Raw genomic sequence first — 25,657 nt, 5'->3', positions numbered from 1 at the left:
TTTATAAATTTGCAAAAATGTCTAAACAGTTTTGCTTTGTCATTATGGGGTATTGTGTATGGATTGATGAGGGGAAAAAACTATTTAATCCATTTTAGAGTAAGGCTGTAACAAAATTTGGAAAAAGTCAAGGGGTCTGAATACTTTCCGAATGCGCTGTGCCATTCAGCAGACACTTTATATCCAATTCACATGATCAAAAACTGAAAAGAGCAGCCGTTACGTGACTCATATTTTATCCTTCTCTGGCTTTGTTTGAATCTTCTTCTCTTTTATATCGCTGCAGGTGGAGAACATCCTGTTACATGATAAGGGACACTATGTGCTGTGTGACTTCGGCAGTGCTACCAATAAGTTCCAGAACCCACAGATTGAAGGAGTGCCAATAGTCGATGATGAAATAAAAAAGTTTGTGAACTTACATAGCTTAATACATGCCATTTCCTGCCATTTTATTTCCTTTAAATTGAGCATTTTTACAGCCATAGAAGAATACAGTTCAGAAGAATACAGGCCTTTTCAGCCGTGCCTAGTCAGAGTTAGCCTTGTGTTAGTTCAATAAGGATCATGATATTCTTCATCCTCGTCTTTGTGACCTTGTCCTATTCTCTCTCAGGTACACCACTCTGTCATATCGTGCCCCTGAGATGGTAAACCTCTACAATAGCAAGATTATCACTACTAAAGCTGACATATGGGTGAGTGGACCTTGTATGTTAAATGTAGGCTTTAGTCATGGTATCAGTGCCAGCTTCTGATTTGTATGGGGCTTTTTTACAATACACTTTGCAGCAATTTGTCACAGAATGCTCATGAAAATTGTGTAAAATATATATTAGCTAAATGAAAACTTCAAACTAATCTTTGGTTTAGTTAGTACAGTAAGAAGTTAGAAGAGCCATATTTGTGTGGAGAAGCCTTTTCCCATCAGGTTTCTCGAGGCATATGGATGTTGGCTCTAAAAGGTATGTAACTTTATTATTGTGTGTGTTCTCCAGGCGATGGGCTGTTTGCTGTATAAGCTGTGCTACTTCACTCTACCCTTCGGGGAGAGTCAGGTGGCCATCTGTGATGGCAGCTTCACCATTCCTGACAATTCCCGCTACTCCTACGACCTGCACTGCCTCATCCGTCAGTATTCCACCACTCACTGTATCTGCTATGGAAATTAGTGTCGATTTTACAACGCCATTACATATTTTCTAAGTATATTTTGTAAGTCCTGTACTACATGTTGCCTCCTTATCTAACAATGCTTAATCTATAGTTTGTGGGTTAGTCAGTGTGTTGCTTTTCTCTCTTCTGGTGTGGTTCAATTGGTCTCACTTTTTCTCTCACATTTCCTCCTCCTCCACCTCTCCTTCTCACTCTGTTGGTGTTTGTCAGGGTACATGCTGGAGCCCGACCCTGACAAAAGGCCTGACATCTACCAGGTGTCCTACTTTGCTTTTAAACTGGCTCGTCGGGACTGCCCTGTTCAGAATGTGAAGGTCAGTCTCTCTCTGCTCTGTGGTCAGTCTGTGTGGGTCAGTCTCTGTAGTGGGGTGACCTTTTCTAGTCTGTATGTCTCAGTCTCTCTCTGCTCTGGGAACAGCTGTGGATTGGTCCTCTAACAGGCTCTGAGCCAGACCTACCAATGTTCTATTCAGTCCATGCCCTGAAGCTACTGAATGTGCTTCCCAAATATACATTTACAATACTTTTGTCTCTAATCTACCCCCATATAGAACTCTCAAATTCCTGCTCAACTCCCTGAGCCAATCAAAGCCAGCGAGGCAGCTGCAGCGAAGAAGAGCCAGAGCCAGACCCAGAGTAAGGCCAGGTAAGTCTGTGTGCTGGTGTTTGTCATACAGGGGGGCTGCCTGAGTAATCTTCTGGTTGTTGTTGTTATACACACCAGTATTGCAGCTAGTATCCTTATTTTTTGTCAGTTGTGTGTTCTCTGTTCTGTTTTGACATCATTCATAAGGTAATTTCGTACCATTGACAAGTTGATCACCAACTCTCACCTTTGACCCCCAGGTTGACAGACCCCGTCCCCACCACTGAGACCTCCATCACACCCCGGCAGAGGCCCAAAGCTGGCCATGCCCAGCCCAGCGCTGGCATCCTTCCCATCCAACCGGCTGCCCTCACCCCTCGCAAACGGGCCAACCTCCCTGCCCTTCCTCTAGGTATGTACCCACCCTCACTCGGCCACTCTGCCGTTGTACTGCAATTAGGCTAACATTGGTCTTATTTGGAGGCATGTTAGCTACTCAGTAGATACACAGAAGCGACTGAGGTAGATTCTCTACCCCGCGCCGGAACTTACTTACTAATAATTTGTAGAGTGCAAAATGACCGCAAGAAGCCCAAACAGATATAATATTTGACTAAAACATAATAATTTAAAACCTTGCTTACATTTGCATACGATCACGTGTATCTCTATTTATTTGACATTTTGCAGGATGAAATCTCTTTAGATGCACCAAAAAATAAAAATAAAAACAATACTCAGTAACAAGAATAATATGGCAGCTACTGTGTAATAATAATAATAATAAAATAAAACGTACATAAACAGCATAAAAAAGCTATACAACTACTAGGCCTACAACTAATAAAAACGACAGAACTACTTATACAACTATGTACCTATAATACAGTGTTTTAATGCATACATATTTATAAATATCTTCACATGTTGATGTTTCTATTAGTAAAAAAACACTATTATGCGTGGGAACAGATTTCCAAAATTAAAATCACTTGGAGCTGATTTCCTGGTGTTTTTACACTTATGTCCAACAATGAAAATCCACGCCCCCTTTTTGTTTTTGCTCAGAAAACTTGGGGGGCCACATAAAAATGACAGTTGGGGAGCCCTGCTCTGCCCTAATGGCAGTAGCTAAGTTGGACAAAATTGAAGTAAATGAAGATGTAGGACATTGGGTACTAGCCATGATAAATACATGTCTGTGTAAGTGGGCATTTCCCTGAGGATCTAACCAGCACTGACCTGGAACAGTTGTTTTTTTCCCCCGTAGTTTCAGTAAATCAAATAAATGTCTCTTAAGGCTCCACCTGCTCAGAACATTCTGCCAAATTTGGTTGAATTATTTCTCAAATTAGATCCAAGTTATATTTAGTCAAAAATTATAGGGCTCTCGTTAGAAACCAATGGAGTGAACACTTGGCTGGTCTGCTTAGTCTGTCTCTCAACATTCTCATCTAATGAGGTCTAGCCAGAGAGTTGTCGTGCTCTGATGATTTTTCCCGCCTTTTTCCCACCTCTAACCAGACTGACTGCTCTAGACACCACTTTGCTCTGTTTTTGTGCTGCTTTTCCTCCAGTGATAGACAGGACACAGGAGAGTTGTGTACTTGTGTTTGCATTTTGATGGGGAATTACCTTGTTACTCAATTATTTAACCAAGCAGAGCCAAGCCACTGTCACTGCTTGTGACACCTGCCATGTCTAATTATGTTACTGTATTTCTCAACAGGGAGTTAATGCAGTTAACAAACAAAACACTTAGCAGCCAATTCATTTCCGTATCTATTAGACCACATTACCATGGCAGCAGCATTACGCAGATGGGCCTTAGGCTAAACTAATACCCTATAAATCCTATAGGACATGAACTGTCATTGTTCCGTTTTACCAATTACACTTCTTCTCAATGACGATTCTTCCATGAACCTTACGGTTTGCAGAAAGCGTATATGGCAGCCAAAAAGATGGTTGCGTTACGTTGGCAAGAGCCTCACTCTCTGCTATGGCATCAATGGGGGTGCTATAGAAATTGCTAACATGGAACTTTCTGTGTCCCGTATGCATGGTGCTAAAGAGACAAATGTTGAGCTGTGGACTACTGTTATTGAAAAAATAAGAGAACTGCCATAATATCTTCAGTAAACAGGGTCCTGTGGGGGGGGTGGGTGTTTAGTGTTTTCTCTTTTGTCCTAACTGTTGTGTCTTGTCTGTGTACCATAAATGAATTTTTTAAAATACATTTTATAAAAATAAAATTGTTTGTTTAATGAGCTAGATATTTCTGTCCTTTAACGTAATGTGTGACGACAACATTTTATGTATGTATGTTGCATTAAATATATTTTCATCGTTTCAAGACTTGTATAGTAACCAGATTCTGTACTCCTTGCAGGAGTGAACTTAAACCTTGCCCAGCAAGCGGCAGCCCTCCAATCACAGAAGGCACAGACCACAGCTCCGCCTCAGCCAGTGACCGGCCAATCACAGAACCCTCCTAGTCAGGCCACACTTCAGCTGGGTGGAAAGCCCCAAGCTGGTGCTCAGCAGAAGCAGGTAAACTCAGGCAGCCACCCAAGCCCACAGCCATACCACCCTGCATCCCACTGCTGGCTTGTCTCTGAAGCTAGCAGGGTTGGTGTCTGGTCAATCCCACCCTTAGCGGCGTTGGCAGAAAGCGGATGTTGACTGTTTTCAGGGATACAGCGTCTCACAATAGGAGTGCTGATCTAGGATCAGGTCCCCCCCTGTCCATGACGTAATCTTATTAATTGTTATCTTAAATCAGCACTCCTACTCTGAGAAGCGACCACAGATATTGTTGGAAGATTTCTAATTTGCATGATTCACCCTCTACATTGTGATAGTTGTAAGCTTTCTGGCACAAAATTAACTGCCATCAGCAGGTGGGTGCTTACACGTTGGTGGTGGATGACGTGAGTTTCCCCCATAGTGCTCTGAGGATCTGGAAGTTTTTAATGAATCTAATCAATTACAGTACAAAACCCTGCGTTTTTTACACACTTAAATGGGTTAATATAATTGGAGAAAAAAAACGTTTCTAAAGAAAATGTTCCTCTTTACACTAAGGGATCTGGAAAAATGCATTTCAAAGAAATGTAGATTTTGGGGGGGGATTTTGTTGCTTAGTGAATAAAATACACTTATACCAGCTGTAAAATACCATCTGTAAGATGAGTTGCTGCTCAGGGTTGGGTTATTGTTCAGTGGCCCCTTGTATAGACTGTGTAATGGAACAAGCTTAGATAAGGAGATAAGTAAAGTGCAGGAAACTCTTGACCAAACAGAGAAGAAGCGAGCATTAGGGAGGAAAATGGATGAAAGACGTTGCCACACAATTATACCCCATTACATTTTCATGAGATTACAGTTTTTACAGTCTGCTCTCTTATTATAACAAAAACACAAGCAATGGAGTAATGGGTCCTTAGATTTTAGGTAGGGAAGGCAGTTTTCCGGGATTATATGTATCATTCTGAACCCACAATAACAGCCACATGCATTCTTAGTGGCACTCTGTGTTTAAAGCAGCTTTGTCTTCGTTGTCATGGTTTGTTGACGCTGTGTGCTGTCGTCCGTCTTTGTGTGGTAGCCAGGGCAGCTGCAGCAGCAGCCAATCGCGGCAGCAGTCACCGCAGCAGGGGGAGGAGTGCAGGCCAAGACAGAGGGCCTGAGCGCCCCACAACAGGCCGTGCCTCCCGCGCTGTCCAGTCCCACCCCCCAGCAGGCCCCGTCCAGCCCAGCCCCACCTAAAGCCCCAGCACGTCGTAAGCAGGCCAGCCAGAGCCAGGCCCAGCAGCAGCCAACCGCTCAGCCCACTCCAGCCCAACCTCCGGCTGCACAGCAGCATACAGCTCAGCAGCAACCAGTTCCTCTACAACCAGTTGCCCAGCAACCAGTGGCCCAGCCAGAAGCAGCCCAGCAGCCACCTGTCCAGATCCAGTCCATCCCTGCTAAAACCAGTCAGAACACAGCTGAGACCGAGACGGTAACATACCTGCAGCCTGCAACGAGTCTGCTCCCTGAGCTGTCAGACACTCTCAAAGCCTGCTTGAAAGTAACATCAGGCCATCCATTGTTCCACCCAGCCATCCATCGTCATGGCAATGCCATCAGCCTTCATCGTTTTGCTGTCTTTTCGGTTTTGTTTGTTTGAGTGTTGTTCTCGCAGTACCTTAAAAACGAAATCCATTGTGAACGTTTGAATTATCCTCATTTCGGTGTGATAGACTTTTTTTCCCCCCTTTGTCTGTTCATTTTTCACTTTAATTGTAATTGTTTGACTTTGTTTGCCTCATTTTCTTTTGTGTTGTATGTATTTGGCATTGACAGTTATTCATTAGTGTGTGTTATTGGGTTTAGTTCTTTAAAATTAGTTTCCTTTTCTTCCCCCTATTTGTATTGTTTATATGATATTTTTATTTCTTCCTCTCTCTCTCCGTCCCTCCAGACTTCTCTTCCTGCTCTGTCCAAGACTCCGCCCCACTCTCCAAAGGCTGCAGAGCGCACCCCGAGTGACTTTACCCAGAATGCAGTCGGTGGGCTACCTGGAAGTGACTCCATCCAGCCACTGCAAGAGGCCACAGCAGAGGATGGCTTCAACCAGTTAATGTAAGATATGCGGCAACGACATCATCCCCTGAAATATCAGCCTTAATTAAATATATTTAGTTTTTAATGTGTAACAACAAGTTGACCTGTTCCGGCCTTTGTGTGTTTTTCCAGATCTGTTGGTACAATTCCACCCAATTCTACCCAGTCTCTTCAGCAGAGTGTGTGTGAACCAGCCCAGGATGGCAACTTTGCTGCCTTTGCCCCTTCCCCTGCCTCTGCCCCTGGCCCTGCCATCGGCTCCCCCAGTCAGCCCGCCTGGAACCCTTTTGGTGATGATGCCTTCTCCAATCTCAGTGTGGAGTATCTGATTAACAAAGACTTGGTTGACATACAGGCTGATGGTAAGGCTATGTGCGCACGCGTGTGTGTGTGCGGAATTATGTGTTCATAAAAGAGATAGGAGCTAAAAGTACATTCTTATACCTCATTTCTAATATATCCTCTGGTGTAATAGTATTTCCAACCAGATAAAGCTGCATTATAAGTTACTTTGTCTTTTTCTCTATGAGACGTGTCTGAAGAGGTGGAGACGGCCCCCACAGAGGACCTGATACCTGGCCTCCTGGAGGTATCCTCCCCTGGGGAAACAGCCCCCCAACCTGCTGGTGAGACCCTTCTTATCTCCATCACTCATATCTCCCTACTGTATATCTCTCAGATATTCCCATAGCTCCTTTGTTCTTCCTATAGCAATCACATCCTCCATCCTCCATTACCAACAGCTATAGTGACATACCCATAGAAATCCTATAATACACTGTTCTATGTCATTCTATGGACATAAGGGAAGGGAACTCTGCTGCTACCCAACTCTCCAAACAAGGTGCATGAAATGAGGAGAAAACTGAAGTGAAGAGAAGTTGATAAATGTGCTTCTATATTCCTGCTGAGTAAATGGTCCTCTCTGTGACCTCATCAGTGGCCATCTGAACGCTAAGCTCAGCAGAAATGTATATCTGAAAGCTTTCATTAACTCTGTATGCTCAAATCCCTAGCTAGCCATTTAATGGGATGTCTTCATTGAATAACTTACCAAGAAAACACTGTCTCTTTGCCTTGCACTATCCATGCTCAATCATCTCTACTTGTAATTAGACGGAGATGGACATTGCGTGCTTTTTGTATCTATGCAGTGTTCATTAGTGTCTGTGTTGTCTTTCCCTGCTCCCCGCCTCGCTACTTACTGTACCAGTAGAGCAATCTGAAGACATCCTTGGCCTGGGTACAGGAGAGTCTTTGTTGACTGTTCTGGTCCCTTTCAGCATCCTAGAACTCTCAGACACTCCAGGTAAGGATGTGTCCATTTCTATGTGTAAAAGCACACTCCAAATCACTTATACCCACATACCAATTTTTTTTATTTATTTAACCTTTATTTAACTAGGCAAGTCAGTTAAGAACAAATTCTTATTTACAATGACGGCCTACAATGACGGCCTCAGTAAAATGACTTACTGAGATGCTGCCGATTTATTGTCTAAGACCAGAATTAGGGTGCGTTCGTAAATTCACTCTGGCAATCTACTTCAAGTTCAGAGCTCTCTGGTTTGAGAGTGCCAGAGCACATAATAATTAATGCATTTACAGTTGTTAGGACAGGTGCCAGTAAACATTGACTAAAAACAGAATTAAATTGTTGCCAGTAACACAGTTACAATGAATAACCCTCTTAATAACATGAAAACAGTCTAACCAGTTCTGCTATGGCGAGTAAAATGGTCAGAGTGATCTCTCTCTCATTTGTGTCTAAAAGTAGCTAGCAAACTAGCCAATGTTCGCTTTGTTAGCTTCGGTGCTTGACTGCTGTTGTGATGTCAGAATGCTCGGATCAACCCTACTCCTCGGCCAGAGTCCATTGTGCGCTCTGAATGCTTCAAGAGCAAAACGCTCTGAATTTACGAACGGACAATTTGACAGCGCTCTGAATTTAAAAATGGCCCAGAGCGCCCTCTGACACTCCACAGTTAATTTACGAACGCACCCTTGGTATCCACACACAATTAGTGTTCTTTAGTGGTCATTGCAACCTGTTCCACTTGGCGGTTATCAAAAACCTTTCAAATCCTAATATTTTCTTGATTCAGCCTAAAATGCAGACCAAAATAATGCAGCACTTCAAATTGTAATGTGGCATTTTGCTCTAAGGAAGTCAAAGTACTGCTAGTCACATTGCTAGCAATGATGTACAGTGCTCTCTCTCCCCAGTTAAAGGGGCTATAGTGGACTTGTTTTCTGTACCTTGGTCCCTGACAGTCCACTGGCTCAACTGTAAGTACATAGTGGAGAGGCAGGAGGAGACAGGTGTGGGTTGTGTTTTGAGATAACCTGGTGTGCAGAGTGGTCTTTAGGTGTAACCCCAGCTAGTTGACGTAGCTACTAGCTAGCGCTCTCTGTGTGACTGTTTTATTCATCTGGTGTGAAAGTAACATTTAGGGTTTTGTGGCTGTGTGAACAAACATCTCAATGTAGGAAAAGTATTCATTGTTTTGCTTTGGGAGTACTAATTCTAAATGTTAACTGGCCTGTTGGAATGTGGTGGAAAGAAAGAGTAGGCTTATAAAAACTTTTCTTCAAAGTGAGCGGTTCCTCAGCAAACAGTTTCTTTGCTCTTCTGTAGGGTGAGATTCTTTCCTCTATTTAGCTATGTTCTAATGTCTGTCTCCAGCTTTTTTGTCCTAATATGTCATTCTGTTATCATCTTTGTCTTATCCATCTGTAATCAATTAATCTATCCCCAACTTATATTTTCCATTTTCTCATTCCCTTCATCTCTTTTTTGTTTAAGCCACTGGTATGTAAAAAAAAAAAAACATTTTCTACTATTTTTGTTGCATTTATTTATCAACATACATAATAGATTACAAAACCCTTGAAAGCTAATGTAAAAGTCAATAGCTTAATTAAATGATTCTAAACTGTTCCAGTTCCTTAAGGCTTCTATTGATTAAAACAATATCAATGTTGATAATGTACAATAAATACCATGGCAGACAGTCTCCATGTGGGCTCTCAATCACCACTGCCTTCAATAGATCGTCACATCATTACATCTCAGCCATATCTGGCTATTTGGAGCTAGGAAACACTAGTGGCCACCCATGTGGCTCAGTTGGTGGAGCATGGCGCATGCAACGCCAGTTGGAGGTTTAATTCCCACGGGTGACCAGTACGAAAAAGTAAAAACATTTATGCCCTCACTACTGTAAATCGCTCTGGATTAGAGCGTCTCCTAAATGACTCAAATGTAAATATTAATTAATCAGCAATGTTCCTTCGTTGGCTCCCCATGAACTGCAGTGCTACCATTTACACTATACCAGGAAATGTCCCTTAACGATATGCGTGGGTTGAGTGTGGTCATAGTTGTAGTAGTTGTATAGGCCTATATGTAAGCAATTTTTATGTTGCTCTGTACATTCTCTGAAAATAGTGGGTGACGCAGGCTTGGAGGACGTGCAGCCGAGTCCATCCACGGACTGTGGAGTAGATCTGTGGAGTAGATCCACGGATCTTTGGAGTAGATTAGTTCCAGAAAATGTACATGAGCCTATCTACATAGGCCTATATTTCTGAAAATATACTTCCATCACATTATGTGCTGGAGCTGTACCATAATTTGCCCTCATTGAACACCCATCCTCTCACTTTCCCTATAGCCTAGCCTCATTGAACACCCATCCTCTCACATCCCCTATAGCCTAGCCTCATTGAACACCCATCCTCTCACATTCCCTATAGCCTAGCCTCATTGAACACCCATCCTCTCACATTCCCTATAGCCTAGCCTCATTGAATACCCATCCTCTCACATTCCCTATAGCCTAGCCTCCTTGAACACCCATCCTCTCACATCCCCTATAGCCTACGCTCATTGAACACCCATCCTCTCACATCCCCTATAGCCTAGACTCATTGAACACCCATCCTCTCAAATCCCCTATAGCCTAGACTCATTGAACACCCATCCTCTCACATTCCATATAGTCTCATTGAACACCCATCCTCTCACATTCCCTATAGCCTCATTGAACACCCATCCTCTCACATTCCCTATAGCCTTGCCTCATTGAACACCCATCCTCTCACATTCCCTGTAGCCTCATTTAACACCCATCCTCTCACATTCCCTATAGCCTCATTGAACACCCATCCTCTCACATTCCCTATAGCCTCATTGAACACCAATCCTCTCACATTCCCTATAGCCTAGCCTCATTGAACACCCATCCTTTCACATTCCCTATAGCCTAGCTTCATTGAACACCCATCCTGTCACATCCCCTATAGCCTCATTGAACACCCATCCTCTCACATCCCCTATAGCCTAGCCTCATGGAACACCCATCCTCTCACATTCCCTATAGCCTAATTGAACACCCATCATCTCACATTCCCTATAGCTTCATTGAACACCCATCCTCTCACATTCCCTATAGCCTAGCCTCATTGAACACCCATCCTTTCACATTCCCTATAGCCTCATTGAACACCCATCCTCTCACATTCCCTATAGCCTCATTGAACACCCATCCTCTCACATTCCCTATAGCCTCATTGAACACCCATCATCTCACATTCCCTATAGCTTCATTGAACACCCATCCTCTCACATTCCCTATAGCCTAGCCTCATTGAACACCCATCCTCTCACATCCCCTATAGCCTAGCCTCATTGAACACCCGTCCTCTCACATTCCCTATAGCCTAGCCTCATTGAACACCCATCCTCTCACATTCCCTATAGCCTAGCCTCATTGAACACCCATCCTGTCACATTCCCTATAGTTCATTGAACATCCATCCTCTCACATTCCCTATAGCCTCATTGAACACCCATCCTCTCACATACCCTATAGCCTAGATCATTGAACACCCATCCTCTCACATCCCCTATAACCTATATCATTGAACACCCATCCTCTCACATTCCCTATAGCCTAGCCTTATTGAACACCCATCCTCTCACATCCCCTATAGCCTAGATCTTTGAACACCCATCCTCTCACATCCCCTATAGCCTAGCCTCATTTAAAACCCATCCTTTCACATTCCCTATAGCCTAGCCTCATTGAACACCCATCATCTCACATCCCCTGTAGCCTCATTGAACACCCGTCCTCTCACATCCCCTATATCCTAGCCTCATTGAACACCCATCCTCTCACATCCCCTATAGCCTCATTGAACACCCATCATCTCACATCCCCTGTATCCTCATTGAACACCCATCCTCTCACATCCCCTATATCCTAGACTCATTGAACACCCATCCTCTCACATCCCCTATAGCCTCATTGAACACCCATCCTCTCACATCCCCTATAGCCGAGCCTCATTGAACACCCATCCTCTCACATCCCCTATAGCCTAGCCTCATTGAACACCCATCCTCTCACATTCCCTATAGCCTCATTGAACACCCATCCTCTCACATTCCCTATAGCCTCATTGAACACCCATCCTCTCACATTCCCTATAGCCTCATTGAACACCCATCATCTCACATTCCCTATAGCCTCATTGAACACCCATCCTCTCACACCCCCTATAGCCTAGCCTCATTGAACACCCGTCCTCTCACATCCCCTATAGCCTCATTGAACTCCCATCCTCTCACATTCCCTATATTCTCATTGAACACCCATCCTCTCACATTCCCTATAGCCTAGTCTCATTGAACACCCATCCTCTCACACCCCCTATAGCATAGCCTCATTGAACACCCGTCCTCTCACATCCCCTATAGCCTCATTGAACACCCATCCTCTCACATTCCCTATAGCCTCATTGAACATCCATCCTCTCACATTCCCCATAGCCTCATTGAACACCCATCCTCTCACATCCCCTATAGCCTATATCATTGAACACCCATCCTCTCACATCCCCTATAGCCTATATCATTGAACACCCATCCTCTCACATTCCCTATAGCCTAGATCATTGAACACCCATCCTCTCACATCCCCTATAGCCTAGCCTCATTGACCACCCATCCTCTCACATTCCCTATAGCCTCATTGAACACCCATCCTCTCACATTCCCTATAGCCTAGCTTCATTGAACACCCATCTTCTCACATCCCCTATAGCCTAGCCTCATTGAACACCCATCCTTTCACATTCCCTATAGCCTAGCCTCATTGAACACCCATCATCTCACATCCCCTATAGCCTCATCGAACACCCATCCTCTCACATTCCCTACAGCCTAGCCTCATTGAACACCCATCCTTTCACATTCCCTATAGCCTAGCCTCATTGAACACCTGTCCTCTCACATTCCCTATAGCCTAGCCTCATTGAACACCCATCCTCTCACATTCCCTATAGCCTAGCCTCATTGAACACCATCCTGTCACATTCCCTATAGCCTCATTGAACATCCATCCTCTCACATTCCCTATAGCCTCATTGAACACCCGTCCTCTCACATTCCCCATAGTCTCATTGAACACCCATCCTCTCACATCCCTTATAACCTATATCATTGAACACCCATCCTCTCACATTCCCTATAGCCTAGATCATTGAACACCCATCCTCTCACATCCCCTATAGCCTAGCCTCATTGACCACCCATCCTCTCACATTCCCTATAGCCTCATTGAACACCCATCCTCTCATATTCCCTATAGCGTAGCTTCATTGAACACCCATCCTCTCACATTCCCTATAGCCTAGCCTAATTGAAAGCACATCCTTTCACATTCCCTATAGCCTAGCCTCAATGAACAACCATCATCTCACATCCCCTGTAGCCTCATTGAACACCCATCCTCTCACATCCCCTATATCCTAGCCTCATTGAACACCCATCCTCTCACATCCCCTATAGCCTCATTGAACACCCATCTTCTCACATCCCCTGTAGCCTTCATACCCATCCTCTCACATCCCCTATATCCTAGCCTCATTGAACACCCATCCTCTCACATCCCCTATAGCCTCATTGAACACCCATCCTCTCACATCCCCTATAGCCTCATTGAACACCCCATCCTCTCACATTCCCTATAGCCTAGCCTCATGGAACACCCATCCTCTCACATCCCCTATAGCCTAGCCTCATTGAACACCCATCTCTCACATCCCCTTTAGCCTAGCCTCATTGAACACCCATCCTCTCACATCCCTTATAGCCTAGCCTCATTGAACACCCATCCTCTCACATTCCCTATAGCCTCATTGAACATCCATCCTCTCACATTCCCCATAGCCTCATTGAACACCCATCCTCTCACATCCCCTATAGCCTAGATCATTGAACACCCATCCTCACATCCCCTATAGCCTAGATCATTGAACACCCATCCTCTCACATTCCCTATAGCCTAGATCATTGAACACCCATCCTCTCACATCCCCTATAACCTAGCCTCATTGACCACCCATCCTCTCACATTCCCTATAGCCTCATTGAACACCCATCCTCTCACATTCCCTATAGCCTAGATCATTGAACACCCTTCCTCTTACATCCCCAATAGCCTAGCCTCATTGACCACCCATCCTCTCACATTCCCTATAGCCTCATTGAACACCCATCCTCTCACATTCCCTATAGCGTAGCTTCATTGAACACCCATCCTCTCACATTCCCTATAGCCTAGCCTAATTGAAAACACATCCTTTCACATTCCCTATAGCCTAGCCTCAATGAACAACCATCATCTCACATCCCCTGTAGCCTCATTGAACACCCATCCTCTCACATCCCCTATATCCTAGCCTCATTGAACACCCATCCTCTCACATCCCCTATAGCCTCATTGAACACCCATCATCTCACATCCCCTGTAGCCTTCATACCCATCCTCTCACATCCCCTATATCCTAGCCTCATTGAACACCCATCCTCTCACATCCCCTATAGCCTCATTGAACACCCATCCTCTCACATCCCCTATAGCCTCATTGAACACCCCATCCTCTCACATTCCCTATAGCCTAGCCTCATGGAACACCCATCCTCTCACATCCCCTATAGCCTAGCCTCATTGAACACCCATCTCTCACATCCCCTTTAGCCTAGCCTCATTGAACACCCATCCTCTCACATCCCTTATAGCCTAGCCTCATTGAACACCCATCCTCTCACATTCCCTATAGCCTCATTGAACATCCATCCTCTCACATTCCCTATAGCCTCATTGAACATCCATCCTCTCACATTCCCTATAGCCTCATTGAACATCCATCCTCTCACATTCCCCATAGCCTCATTGAACACCCATCCTCTCATCCCCTATAGCCTAGATCATTGAACACCCATCCTCTCACATTCCCTATAGCCTAGATCATTGAACACCCATCCGCTCACATCCCCTATAACCTAGCCTCATTGACCACCCATCCTCTCACATTCCCTATAGCCTCATTGAACACCCATCCTCTCACATTCCCTATAGCCTAGCTTCATTGAACACCCATCTTCTCACATTCCCTATAGCCTAGCCTCATTGAACACCCATCCTTTCACATTCCCTATAGCCTAGCCTCATTGAACACCCATCATCTCACATCCGCTATAGCCTCATTGAACACCCATCATCTCACATCCCCTATAGCCTCATTGAACACCCATCCTCTCACATCCCATATAGCCTATCTCATTGAACACCCATCCTCTCACATCCCCTATAGCCTCATTGAACACCCATCCTCTCACATCCCCTATAGCCTCATTGAACACCCATCCTCTCACATCCCCTATAGCCTCATTGAACACCCATCCTCTCACATCCCCTATAGCCTCATTGAACACCCATCCTCTCACATCCCCTATAGCCTAGCTCCCTTTGCCTTTCTTCCTTCCTTTTCGTTACTTGTCCTTCACCCTCTCCTCATCTCTTTTTCTTTCTTCACCCCTTTCTCCATCCTCACTTGCACTGCTCAATTCAATGGTGTTTGCTGTTCTGGCCATGACCATGTGAAATGCAGTACTCGCTAGGTAGAGTATTGCTGTTGCTCACATTTTCTTACTGTTCTCTCTCGTTCCATCTTTCCTTGCTCATCTTTTCTCTCTGGGCCTGTAGAGAAGCTTATTGAGGGACTGAAGTCCCCAGATACACACCTCCTGCTCCCTGACCTCCTGTCCATGGCTGATCCCTTTAGTGGAACTATGGAGGAGGCTGTCAATGGTAAAAGTATTTTCGGTCTTTCAGCCACTCCTGGATATTTCACAATTGTACACACTTTTACATTGCTCTCCAAATGTCAAGGTTTTCCATGGAATGCTCCATGGCAATGTCCTCTATCTGCCCTCTGTTTACTCTAGCTTCTTTTGTTCTCTTGTGGGTGTCCTCTTACTCGCTCCCTTTCTCTGCTTCCCTCTCGCCTTCTCTTCTTCTATGCCTCCCTCTCTCTCTACGTGTACAGTAGTGGGTCCAGCAGAGGAGTCTCTGGTGAGTCTGGACTTTCTGATCCCTGGTCTGGAAGCTCCTGTGTCCCAGTCTGAGACAGACTCTGCACTGCTTCCTGGTTAGTTTCTGTCTCACAGGCAAGACGACACACAATCTAGATGTTCCCAGAATACAATGCAACAGTGGAAGAAGATTATTTAGATCTGTGGAAACAAAAAGGTTTAGGTTGATGTTTTTACTGATAATACCACCTCCACACTGGTCTTGGGTCATTGTGTAAGGTTTATCGAGGACGGAATGAAGCCCATTGAGTACAATGACCACAGCTGATTGATATTTGGAGTGTTTGTCTATTAGTAGCCTGGTTAGTCCAGTTACAAATGTGTCATTCATAACCAATGTTCTGATTTAAAAACTGACATGAAATAAAATGGCAAATTGAAATGGAGAAATGAAAAAGCAGAGGCCCACAAACTCTGAGAAAAACAGATGACAGTGTCCTTGTACAACTAGTATTCACAGGATGAGGCAGTTTTTTGAGAATTGTGATGTTTATTATGCTGTGTGTTTCATGCAGGGCTCTGTAATTGCATCACCCGGGGCTTTGTTGAATGATTTGATGATGTAGGCTTATTACTGGACAGGGCATAGTACAATGACTCACTTACAGTTGGATACTTTGATGTGTAGTGCCTCAATTACCATACATTCTATAGCATGTAATTAATGGCCCAATGTTGCTGTTTTTATATCAATTTCAAATAATTTCTGGGTAACAATTAACTCACTGTAATAGATATCCATTAAAATGGGCAAAAATAGCTTTTTAGCAACAACAACAATTCTCAAGCAATAATTTTGCTAGGACTGTCTGTGAATCGTCTGAGTGGGGAAGGGAAAACTGAAAACTAGCTGTTATTGGCAGAGAGGTTTGGAATGCTCTTTGTTATGGTGATGTCACCATGGAAAGCCGAAACTCCCGCCCATGCAAACCTGCTGATTAGAAGGTCCTATGTAGATTGTATTCAACCAGCAACTATCAGGAATAACACTGATCAAATGTTCTCACACTTTTACAGTGTTAGTTTCATCAGCTGTTGTACAATATGATTTAAAAAAAACACAGGAAAAACATAATTTTGACTGCACTGGGCCTTTAATAAGTGCTGCTAGGAACATGTGGAGTATTTTTCATATTTTGTTCTATACAGTGATTCATTTAATTGGCCATATCCTATTACCTCGTCTAACTCTCGCCCCCTCTGCTCCTCTGCCCTCCCTCCCCCAGACCCCCTGCTTGGTGAAGACTCTCTGCTGGGCTGCTCTCTCATCTCTCCCCCCTCTGGAGCCTCTCTCTCCTCTGCTCCCGCTTCCGCTTGCACTGGGTCTGTTCTGGATGAGTTTGACCTGGTATCTGCGGGTTGCACCCAGCTTCTGGCAGGTAAGGCACACCCACAAGCCTGAACTGTGCAACTTAGGCCTACAATTGGAGAAGCGGGAGCGCTGCCATTTACACTTGATGTGTCCCGTAGGAACACCTGATTAGGTTATCCCTGTTAAGAGTTTAGCGCTAGTCACAACTACGCTAGTAGGCTCTACTGACTTGCGTTCTAACTCTAAACCTCTGTAGCTGTGTGGCACACTGCCTCCTATTCCTCCTTTATCTGTCTCACTTTCTGCCATTTCTTATTCCTCCTTATTCCTCTCCCAAACACCTTAACCTCTCCTTTCTCTGGCTTCCTCCTCTGCAGACTCCTCTGATCTCCTGATCTCAGGCTTTGAGCCTGCGCCCAGTGCAGAGACGGGCAACGAGGATGAGTTTGACCCCATCCCTGTCATGGGCTCCAAAAACTCCTCTCAAGGTAAGGACGGCGGGGTGTTCAAGGCAGCCTTCACACAGAGGCAGGGCCAGGAGTAAGGACAGAGAGTGGGTTTGTGGGCCTTGTCCCACACTCTGAGATGATGATGTCATACTGTTCCTCAACCATGGTCAGATGAATTCTGGGATTGATTCCAGTCAGTGTCCTCAGTAGTGTAATTGAACCTTGCTCCCTTTCCCCTCTTAGATTAATCTGAGTAGCCATTCTCCCTGTGTGTAGTTATTCCTTCTTCTAACGACGCTCATAGATTGTATTTGGAGAGCAATTCCGCTTACTTCCTGTCTTTCTCTCTGTCTTCTGTAACCGCATCTTCTCTCCCTCATTTCCCTGGCTTCTCTGTCTGTTCTTTATTCCTTCCCTCCCCTGCTTTCTCCCCCTGTCCTTCCTCCCCCTGCTTCGCCCTGGCCCACCCCCCTGCCCCCTCGTCTCTGTCCGGCCAGTTTCAGGAGGCCACTCTCGCAGTAACAGTGGCAGCTCTGAGTCCAGCCTGCCCAGCCTGGCTCGCTCCCTGCTCATGGTGGACCAGCTCATCGACCTGTAGAGGGCGCTGGGGAGCCGGGACACTAAATAGAGAGAGAATGGGGGGATGAGGGGTTTGAGGTAGAAGTAGTGATGGTCGAGAGGAGAGTAGACCCCACCATTAATCGTTACACCCCCGTTCCACTATTCATTTCCGTGACGAACGCTTGTTCCATGTGAGCTCCACCTGTGATTCCAAACACATTGGGCCATTGTCCTGTTCGTGTTTGTCCAATGCCTCTGGTATTGATTCCCATCATGTCCACCACTTTTCTTCTTCTGCCCTCTCATTTCATTTATATTCTCTTGCCCTTCTGCGGTCATCATGGCAAATGAGGTCACGGCACGCTGCTTCTACCTTTTAACGTTCATGGCACACCAACTTCTTCTAACTTTTGCATTCATGTCACATTAACTTCATCCAAGAGTTCTTCTTTCTGTAGACCAGGGCCAAATGTTTCACCATGTTTCCTTCCTATCTCTGGTATGTCTATTAGCAGTGGCCAGTCACACCACATTGTGTCCTATAAGGAACCAGAGAACTCCACTCTTGTTGTTTAGTAGTTGTTGGCTAGTTGTTATGGTGCGCAAGTAGTGTTGTCTCCTTTCTCCAGTGTTATATTTCACTTGGATTATCATTTGCGCACATTCGGTAACACCAATATCACACCATTGATTTATTGTACACATTTAGAGGTATATTGTATACACTTGAAAAAATGTTTGTCTATCTGCCTATTTAATTATCCAACTTTCAGTGGCTGTGTTGTCAGGGCTTGTGTTTTAGCCCTACTCCTGAGTGGCGCAGTGGTCTAAGGCACTGCATCGCAGTGCTAACTGTGCCACTAGAGATCCTGGTTCGAATCCAGGCTCTGTCGCAGCCGGCCGCGACCGGGAGACTCATGGGCGGCGCACAATTGGCCCAGCGTCGTCCAGGGTAGGGGAGGGAATGGCCGGCAGGGATGTAGCTCAGTTGATAGAGCATGGCGTTTGCAACGCCAGCGTTGTGGGTTCGATTCCCACGGGGGGCCAGTATAAAAAAATAAAAATACGTATTCACTAACTGTAAGTCGCTCTGGATAAGAGCGTCTGCTAAATGACTAAAATGTAAATGTAAATGTAGGTATCATAGCTTGTAGGTGGGATGTCATATCTAAAATGACTGAACAGTCCACCAGCTGTTCCAGAGGTTGAGCCTTCCTTATCTGTGGATATTAGCTAATAAGTTCTTCAAAAAGCGAATAAGTTCGCACCAACATAAGACTTTAAGCCAACAATAACAGAAATGTTGAGCTAACATTCCCAAAAGAAGCTAAAATGTGCAAACATGAGATTGGCTAGTGAGTCAGCTGCACATTGACAACATTGATGCTTTTCTAAAGCATTTATTTGCTTGTTTTTCTTTTCTTGACTACATGTATACAGACAGTCAATATCATCCCTTTCATTTCAGCCTGTATGTGCCCACGCAATCATTCCATTCCCTTCAAACATGATTCCCACAAAACTTCCATTCCTACTTGTACATAGATCCTATATCATAGTCATTTATTGTCCCTACATAATGTAAATGTATGTATATCTGCAATACCCACGGACTCTGATCCAGTGATCATATGTTTGGTTCCTCATAAAGTAATTGTTAAAATGTGCTCTCTTCCTCATGTCATCATAGCTTACATTGTGAAAAAAATATATAGAAAAGTTTATTTCATATATAGCTAATGTTAAATGTGAGTATGAATAGTGTTAGAGAATGAATGTATGAAATGAATATCAGTCTATAAATAAAGATGGATATATATATAAATATAATTCTTAAGATTACTATTATAGAAGAATACATTATATGTTTTTCCTTTTTGTGCAGCTGTGTTTGAGAATCTTTTTCTCACCATATTTGTCCCCAGATTACTATTGTGACATTAGCAAAACATACAGTTATGACAATCTTAGCTTTGATCTGTTGAGGGTTGGGTAGGATTTCTCCAAGTAGCATCTGTTTACTTGCCTTCACCTACGGAGGGTTGTATTGTAGACAAACTAGTTTGTTGTGCAATGGGACCACTACACAGGGAACTTTACCATGTCTTATACTGTACCATACTTACTCACGCTGTACAAAGGCAGAACTACAGTCTTCGCTGCAATAGTGCTACGAGTCCATGTTTTCGCCGCACAGATTTTACATGATCAAAAAGATGCATATCGAAGCATGACCGTGTTGTTGAATGTTCTGGTGTGTTGGTAGACAGTGTTATCATTGGTGTGTGTGTGTGTGGGTGTGGACATACAGTAATGGAACTCCTAGCCAGTCTGAGTCGTTGGATGTGATGTGGTTGTGTTGTTTGAACTCGCTGCAAAAACAGTGACGTCAACAGTGGTGTTGGTGTTGACTTCGTCATATTGAAAAGCACAGGCCGTCTTGAATTGCGCTGAGTCACTCTGTTGCCTATAGAGGAAGCAAGCCACTGTATCTGAGAGTAGAGCATCACTGGAGTCAGTGATCTGATCGAATATGGTGAACGGAAATAAATAATTACTCGTCATATCATGTTGTCACTGTACTGTAAAGTGTGTAATGAAGTGGTTTTGTATCAGACAGAGGGGCAAGCCCTACACAGGACTCAACGCTACCACCACATACATGTCAAGATAGGACTGCTCCCTATGCTGTTGGGTATTTAAGGAATTGCAGCTAATTGCTCTACTACAGTATTCGAAACAAGGCATGCCAAGCAACAACACTTACTGACAATATTTTGAAATCCAATGTTGTGTCCCATCTATCTCAGGCTTTTGTAGACATGTGCAACCAATGGAAGGCTGAAGTTCGCATCTTATCTCCCCTCCTCACACAACTGTTCAGTCTAGTCATCTGCAGATAGATACTCATGTGGCTATTGACCTATGCAATCCTTGCTTCTTCCCGTAGACACCACTGTGCTGTTGTAAAGGTCTTGCCCTCCAAGTAGTTAAACGTGTGTTGTTGTGAAAAACAGAGAACCTTCATGTTACCCTGTTGTTTTTGCCAAAATTGAAAAAGCTGTTTATGATGACCATTGTTCTCCTGAATGTTCTGGATCCCTGTCCATCTCTATGACACCCAATCCTGCGTCAGAGCTGTGATTTCTGTGTGCACCTTCTATTTTTGTGAGATAACTAAAGAATTACAAAGAAAGGGATGTGGAATAAATATATACATGTGAATGTACTGTTGTGTGGAGTATTGATTGAGTGACTGAAGGGGGTTGATTGCTGAGAATTTGATGCCCTCACAGTGGCAGTCATGCGGGTAACGTAATGGATTGGCAGAGATTGATTCAGAGGGAGAAGAGCGACACATTTGAACTAACTGTTGTCTTTAAAACACACGCTTCTACTCAAGTACAATCAATTCAATCATGTACTGCAAATGAATCACTGCTTATTTTCATCTTATTTCCACATGCACAGCGGTTCAATTACTCATGTTTGGGAGATGACATTCAGAGTGGATTTCATAGTTTCTTGTTTAAGAAAATATGATGGAAAACATGTATTCCTAACCCTTGCTTTGAATACATTCACACACTTTGAATTTTGATAGGGATAACTCATATACAAGAACTGACACACAAATACTTATTCCCATGGTGGCCCTCATGTCATATTAACTCTTTAAATTGGGGTTAACCCCATTAACCCTCCGCTTCTGGAACTGCAAGCTAACACTGCTCTCTGTCTGCTCCCTGTCTGCACAGGTAAGACTGCCTCTGTGGAACTGCATGCCTGCCTGCTTGCCCCTCTGTCTCCCCCTTACTCTAGCCCAATAGGTTTCTTTTATATCCTACTATTAAAGAGAGGCACCATCAATACAATTACTATTATCATGGAAAATTGCATACAGAACATACTCTTTGGATGATTGTATTATTTTCCTTCCATCTGTTTTTCATTTTGTTGCTTTACAAAACATGCTTTGATCAGTTGTCACTGAGTTCAATGTGACTATAGTTTTTTTTCATCCTGTTCCTATTTTTATCTGATTGTATAACTCTTGTTTATCATGTCTTGTTTTTATTTATTTTCATTTCATATAAATAAATAATTTCAAGTAGGTTATGTTGTAAATATCATACTCTAGCCCAGGGGTGTCAAACTCATTTTGCCCCAGGGGTCGCATTCAGTCTTCAACAAGGTCTGGAGGGCCGCACTGAAAATGTGTTATATTTCCTCGGCGTCAACATTTGCAGAAAATAGTTCCATATCCATCGTTTTTGGAATTTTCTATGCTTCCTGACTGTCAAGCTTTCATTTTGGTGATTTTATTAGTGAGCTGGACACGGTCAAGTCACACGCCTTGACTTTTTCCATATTTTGTTGTCTTACAAAGTGGGATTAAAATGGATTTGTAATTTTTTGTCAACGATCTAAACACAATAATCTGTCTTGTCAAAGTGGAAGAATCTTTTGGTTGTTGATCATTGCTACACAACTGAACTTATTTAGGCTTGCCATAACAAAGGGGTTGAATACTTATTGGCTCAAGATATTTCAGCTTTTCATTTTTAATTAATTTGTCAAAATGTCTAAAAACAAAATTCCACTGACATTATGGGATATTGTGTGTAGATCAGTGACACAAAATCAAAATGTTATCCATTTTAAATTCAGGCTGTAACACAATAAAATGTGGAAAAAGGAAAGTGGTGTGAATACTTTCCATTATGAAATTTACACTGTTTCGATTTGGTTTTACACCTTTTTAAAGTATATTGAGTTCATTCCCCGCCCAATTGTATCTTATCTATTAGAGCTTGCTAGTTCTCAGAAAATGATTACCCAACTCCCCTGTTCTCACACTACTTTTCCAAGCGGCATGGGCAGCTTCAGATTGCTCTCCTGTCTGATTGTGTTTCAGACTTACCATTCAGAAATTAAATTGAAACATTTTAATCTTCAGTGCCGACTACAGAAGTAACTAGTGTATGTGGATGGAATGTCTGTCATGTTTAGACTATGATTTTCCATCACATTCTGTGCACACCATAACAAAACTAGTCATTACAGTGTGCAATAAACTTTCATGTTAATTGTCTTGACTATCCTGGTTTAAAAGGCCTGTCAGTCTGACTGTTGTCCTCTGTACCCTACAGACCTGCAGAGGGAACCTAGCAGCTATGAGACACTACCAGGTTCCTCCAGGACTGACCGCTCTGGACTGGCTGTTGAAGAGGAGCACAGACAGAGACTTCCCTTTGCCCACAGCAGCACCATTCCCCCCTCACTGTATCCAGATGAGACAAACTCCCACCTGTTGTCTTCTAATTCCTCTGACCAGCCAGTCAAGCCTGGCCAGCAGCAGTCCCAGTGCCTCTCACCTCATACACAGCAGCACCCAGTCCCCTCCCCTGATATCTTCCTGCAGGCCCCTTTCAGGATCGCAGGGAAAGAAGGGAGAGATGTGTTTACTAACTCCCCTTTTCCTCTGGCCCACAAGCCTGCTCTGCCATCCGATCCTTTCCTCCAGGCACCCTTTGGGAAGAGGAATGAAATAGCTGGGGCTGCTGTCATTGTCTCCCACCCTCCACAGCCCAACAAACAGCCCCCCTGCCAGGTCCAGGTCCAGCCAAACACCCACCATCCCCAGAGCCTTTTACATCCCAGTGTCCAGGGGAAGGCCCTGTTCACACCTGTTGCTGCCCCTCAGCCCCTCATCCGGCAGGCCCAGCCCAGGTACTCCTGGTGCTCGGAGGTCCCCCTGCCCCAGCAGCCTGTCGCAGCCCACCGCGTGGTCTCCAGTGTGGGGCAGCAGGCTGCTGTGGGCTCGGTGGCTGTGGGCCCGCTGCACTCCTGGACCATTGGAGGCAGAGCTATAGTTGATCCATTCCTCAGGGCCCCCTTCCACCCCAGATGCCAACAGGGAAAGCCTTGATATCTGGACCTCACCCAATACCAAATCTGGCCCCTCGCCAAATGCCAAAGCTGGCCTCCATCTAGTGCCTGCACCTAGGGAGGGAGCTTATCAGCGGAAGCCTGTCCCAGGCCAGCCCTGCTATTTCCCCCTGTGGAGGGCATAACCCAGTACCAGCAGCCCTTTTGTAAGTGTGCAATCTAGATTACTCTGGCTCCCTCTGTTGAGGATGTGATAGGTAGACTGACTGTTTTTCTGTACAATTGCAGTATTAATGATGACTCGCTCCATCTTGCCCACATTCAACTTGTTTTTTTACACCCTCGTTCTACCTCAGCTTTCTGATTCGCCTTCAGATGAAGCACTCTGGTAGATTGCAGCACTTCATTTGCAATTCATGATTATTTCCAGGACATTGAACTGCTAAAACTATATTGAAAATAAAGATTTTCCAGGATCCTTTCACTCTAAAAGTACTAATGCCAATCTACATTTTCTGAATTTGAGAAGTCTCCCGTGTAAAAGGAAAAGAAGAACTAGGGATAGTGTTTTATTTGTTGAATGGTTTGTGTTTGTATACTTACTGTATATAATTTTTTGTTAGATATTGTTTTCAACACCATGTTAATAATATACTAATGTCGTGTAAATGACATTGCTTTTATATGGTTAGACTTGATATACTATTGTAGTACTAAATTACATCAGTTGAGTATTTGCCTGATGAGCTGGTGACATTTGACTGTGTCAAACGTGTACACTACCGTTCAAAAGTTTGGGGTCACTTAGAAATGTACTTGTTTTCGAAAGAAAAGCAATTTATTTGTCCATTTTAAAATAACATCAAATTGATCAGAAATACAGTGTAGACATTGTTAATGTTGTAAATGGCTATTGTAGCTGGAAACAGCATATTTCTTAAGGGAATATCTACATAGGCGTACAGAGGCCCATTATCAGCAACCATCAGTCCTGTGTTCCAATGGCACGTTGTGTTTGCTAATCCAAGTTTATAATTTTAAAAGGCTAATTGATCATTAGAAAACCCTTATGCAATTATGTTAGCCACAGCTGAAAACTGTTGTGCTGATTAAAGAAGCAATAAAACTGGCCTTCTTGAGACTAGTTGAGTATCTGGAGCATCAGCAATTGTGGGTTCGATTGCAGGCTCAAAATGGCTAGAAACAAAGAACAGGACTGATGGTTGCTGATAATGGGCCTCTGTACGCCTATGTAGATATTCCATTAAAAAATCAACCGTTTCCAGCTACAATAGCCATTTACACCATTAACAATGTCTACACTGTATTTCTGATCAATTTGATGTTATTTTAATGGACAAAAAAAAGAACGGTAGTGTGTATATATATTCTACTTCTATTACTCCATATTATTTAACCGTTGTTTTACCCAGTTTCCTTCTTCACAGGTCAACATAGGTCTTTAAATGTTTTATAAAAATACCTGTTGTCAAAAGCAAGAGGACTTTGAAAGGCTTATCTTAAAGGATACTTTGCTTTGGTCCATAACCATAGCAGCAGTCTGTATGCATCAAAATGCACTCTAACATACAGTAATGTTATATGGAGCCCAACAGACAGCA

General features: G+C 43.8%; 1 protein-coding gene across 6 annotated transcripts in view; it reads left to right on the top strand.

Annotated features, from left to right (window-relative positions):
* LOC121582384 (AP2-associated protein kinase 1) overlaps positions 1 to 24,882 on the top strand; it is a 36,877-nt gene extending 11,995 nt beyond the window's left edge. The window contains exons 5-21 of one of the 6 annotated variants that reach the window (XM_041898127.2): positions 287 to 408; positions 617 to 698; positions 999 to 1,131; positions 1,387 to 1,490; positions 1,728 to 1,822; positions 2,023 to 2,174; positions 4,155 to 4,315; positions 5,373 to 5,768; positions 6,231 to 6,391; positions 6,506 to 6,735; positions 6,904 to 6,999; positions 7,590 to 7,682; positions 15,433 to 15,537; positions 15,776 to 15,877; positions 17,048 to 17,200; positions 17,511 to 17,621; positions 23,297 to 24,882. In XM_041898127.2, coding sequence (XP_041754061.1) covers positions 287 to 408; positions 617 to 698; positions 999 to 1,131; positions 1,387 to 1,490; positions 1,728 to 1,822; positions 2,023 to 2,174; positions 4,155 to 4,315; positions 5,373 to 5,768; positions 6,231 to 6,391; positions 6,506 to 6,735; positions 6,904 to 6,999; positions 7,590 to 7,682; positions 15,433 to 15,537; positions 15,776 to 15,877; positions 17,048 to 17,200; positions 17,511 to 17,621; positions 23,297 to 24,075 — 3,075 coding nt within the window. In that variant the 3' untranslated portion in view covers positions 24,076 to 24,882. Of the gene's footprint in view, positions 1 to 286; positions 409 to 616; positions 699 to 998; positions 1,132 to 1,386; positions 1,491 to 1,727; positions 1,823 to 2,022; positions 2,175 to 4,154; positions 4,316 to 5,372; positions 5,769 to 6,230; positions 6,392 to 6,505; positions 6,736 to 6,903; positions 7,000 to 7,586; positions 7,683 to 15,432; positions 15,538 to 15,775; positions 15,878 to 17,047; positions 17,201 to 17,510; positions 17,622 to 18,079; positions 19,023 to 23,296 lie in introns of those variants that run through there. The other 5 variants (XM_041898126.2, XM_041898132.2, XM_041898131.2 and 2 more) reach the window with 5 other exon arrangements.
* The last annotated feature ends 775 nt before the right edge of the window (positions 24,883 to 25,657 follow it).

This window comes from Coregonus clupeaformis, chromosome 15 (assembly GCF_020615455.1).
Source record: "Coregonus clupeaformis isolate EN_2021a chromosome 15, ASM2061545v1, whole genome shotgun sequence".
Taxonomy (NCBI): Eukaryota; Metazoa; Chordata; class Actinopteri; order Salmoniformes; family Salmonidae; genus Coregonus; species Coregonus clupeaformis.
The sequence above is the reverse complement of the archived record's forward strand: the minus strand, read 5'-3'. Positions and strand labels throughout refer to the sequence as shown.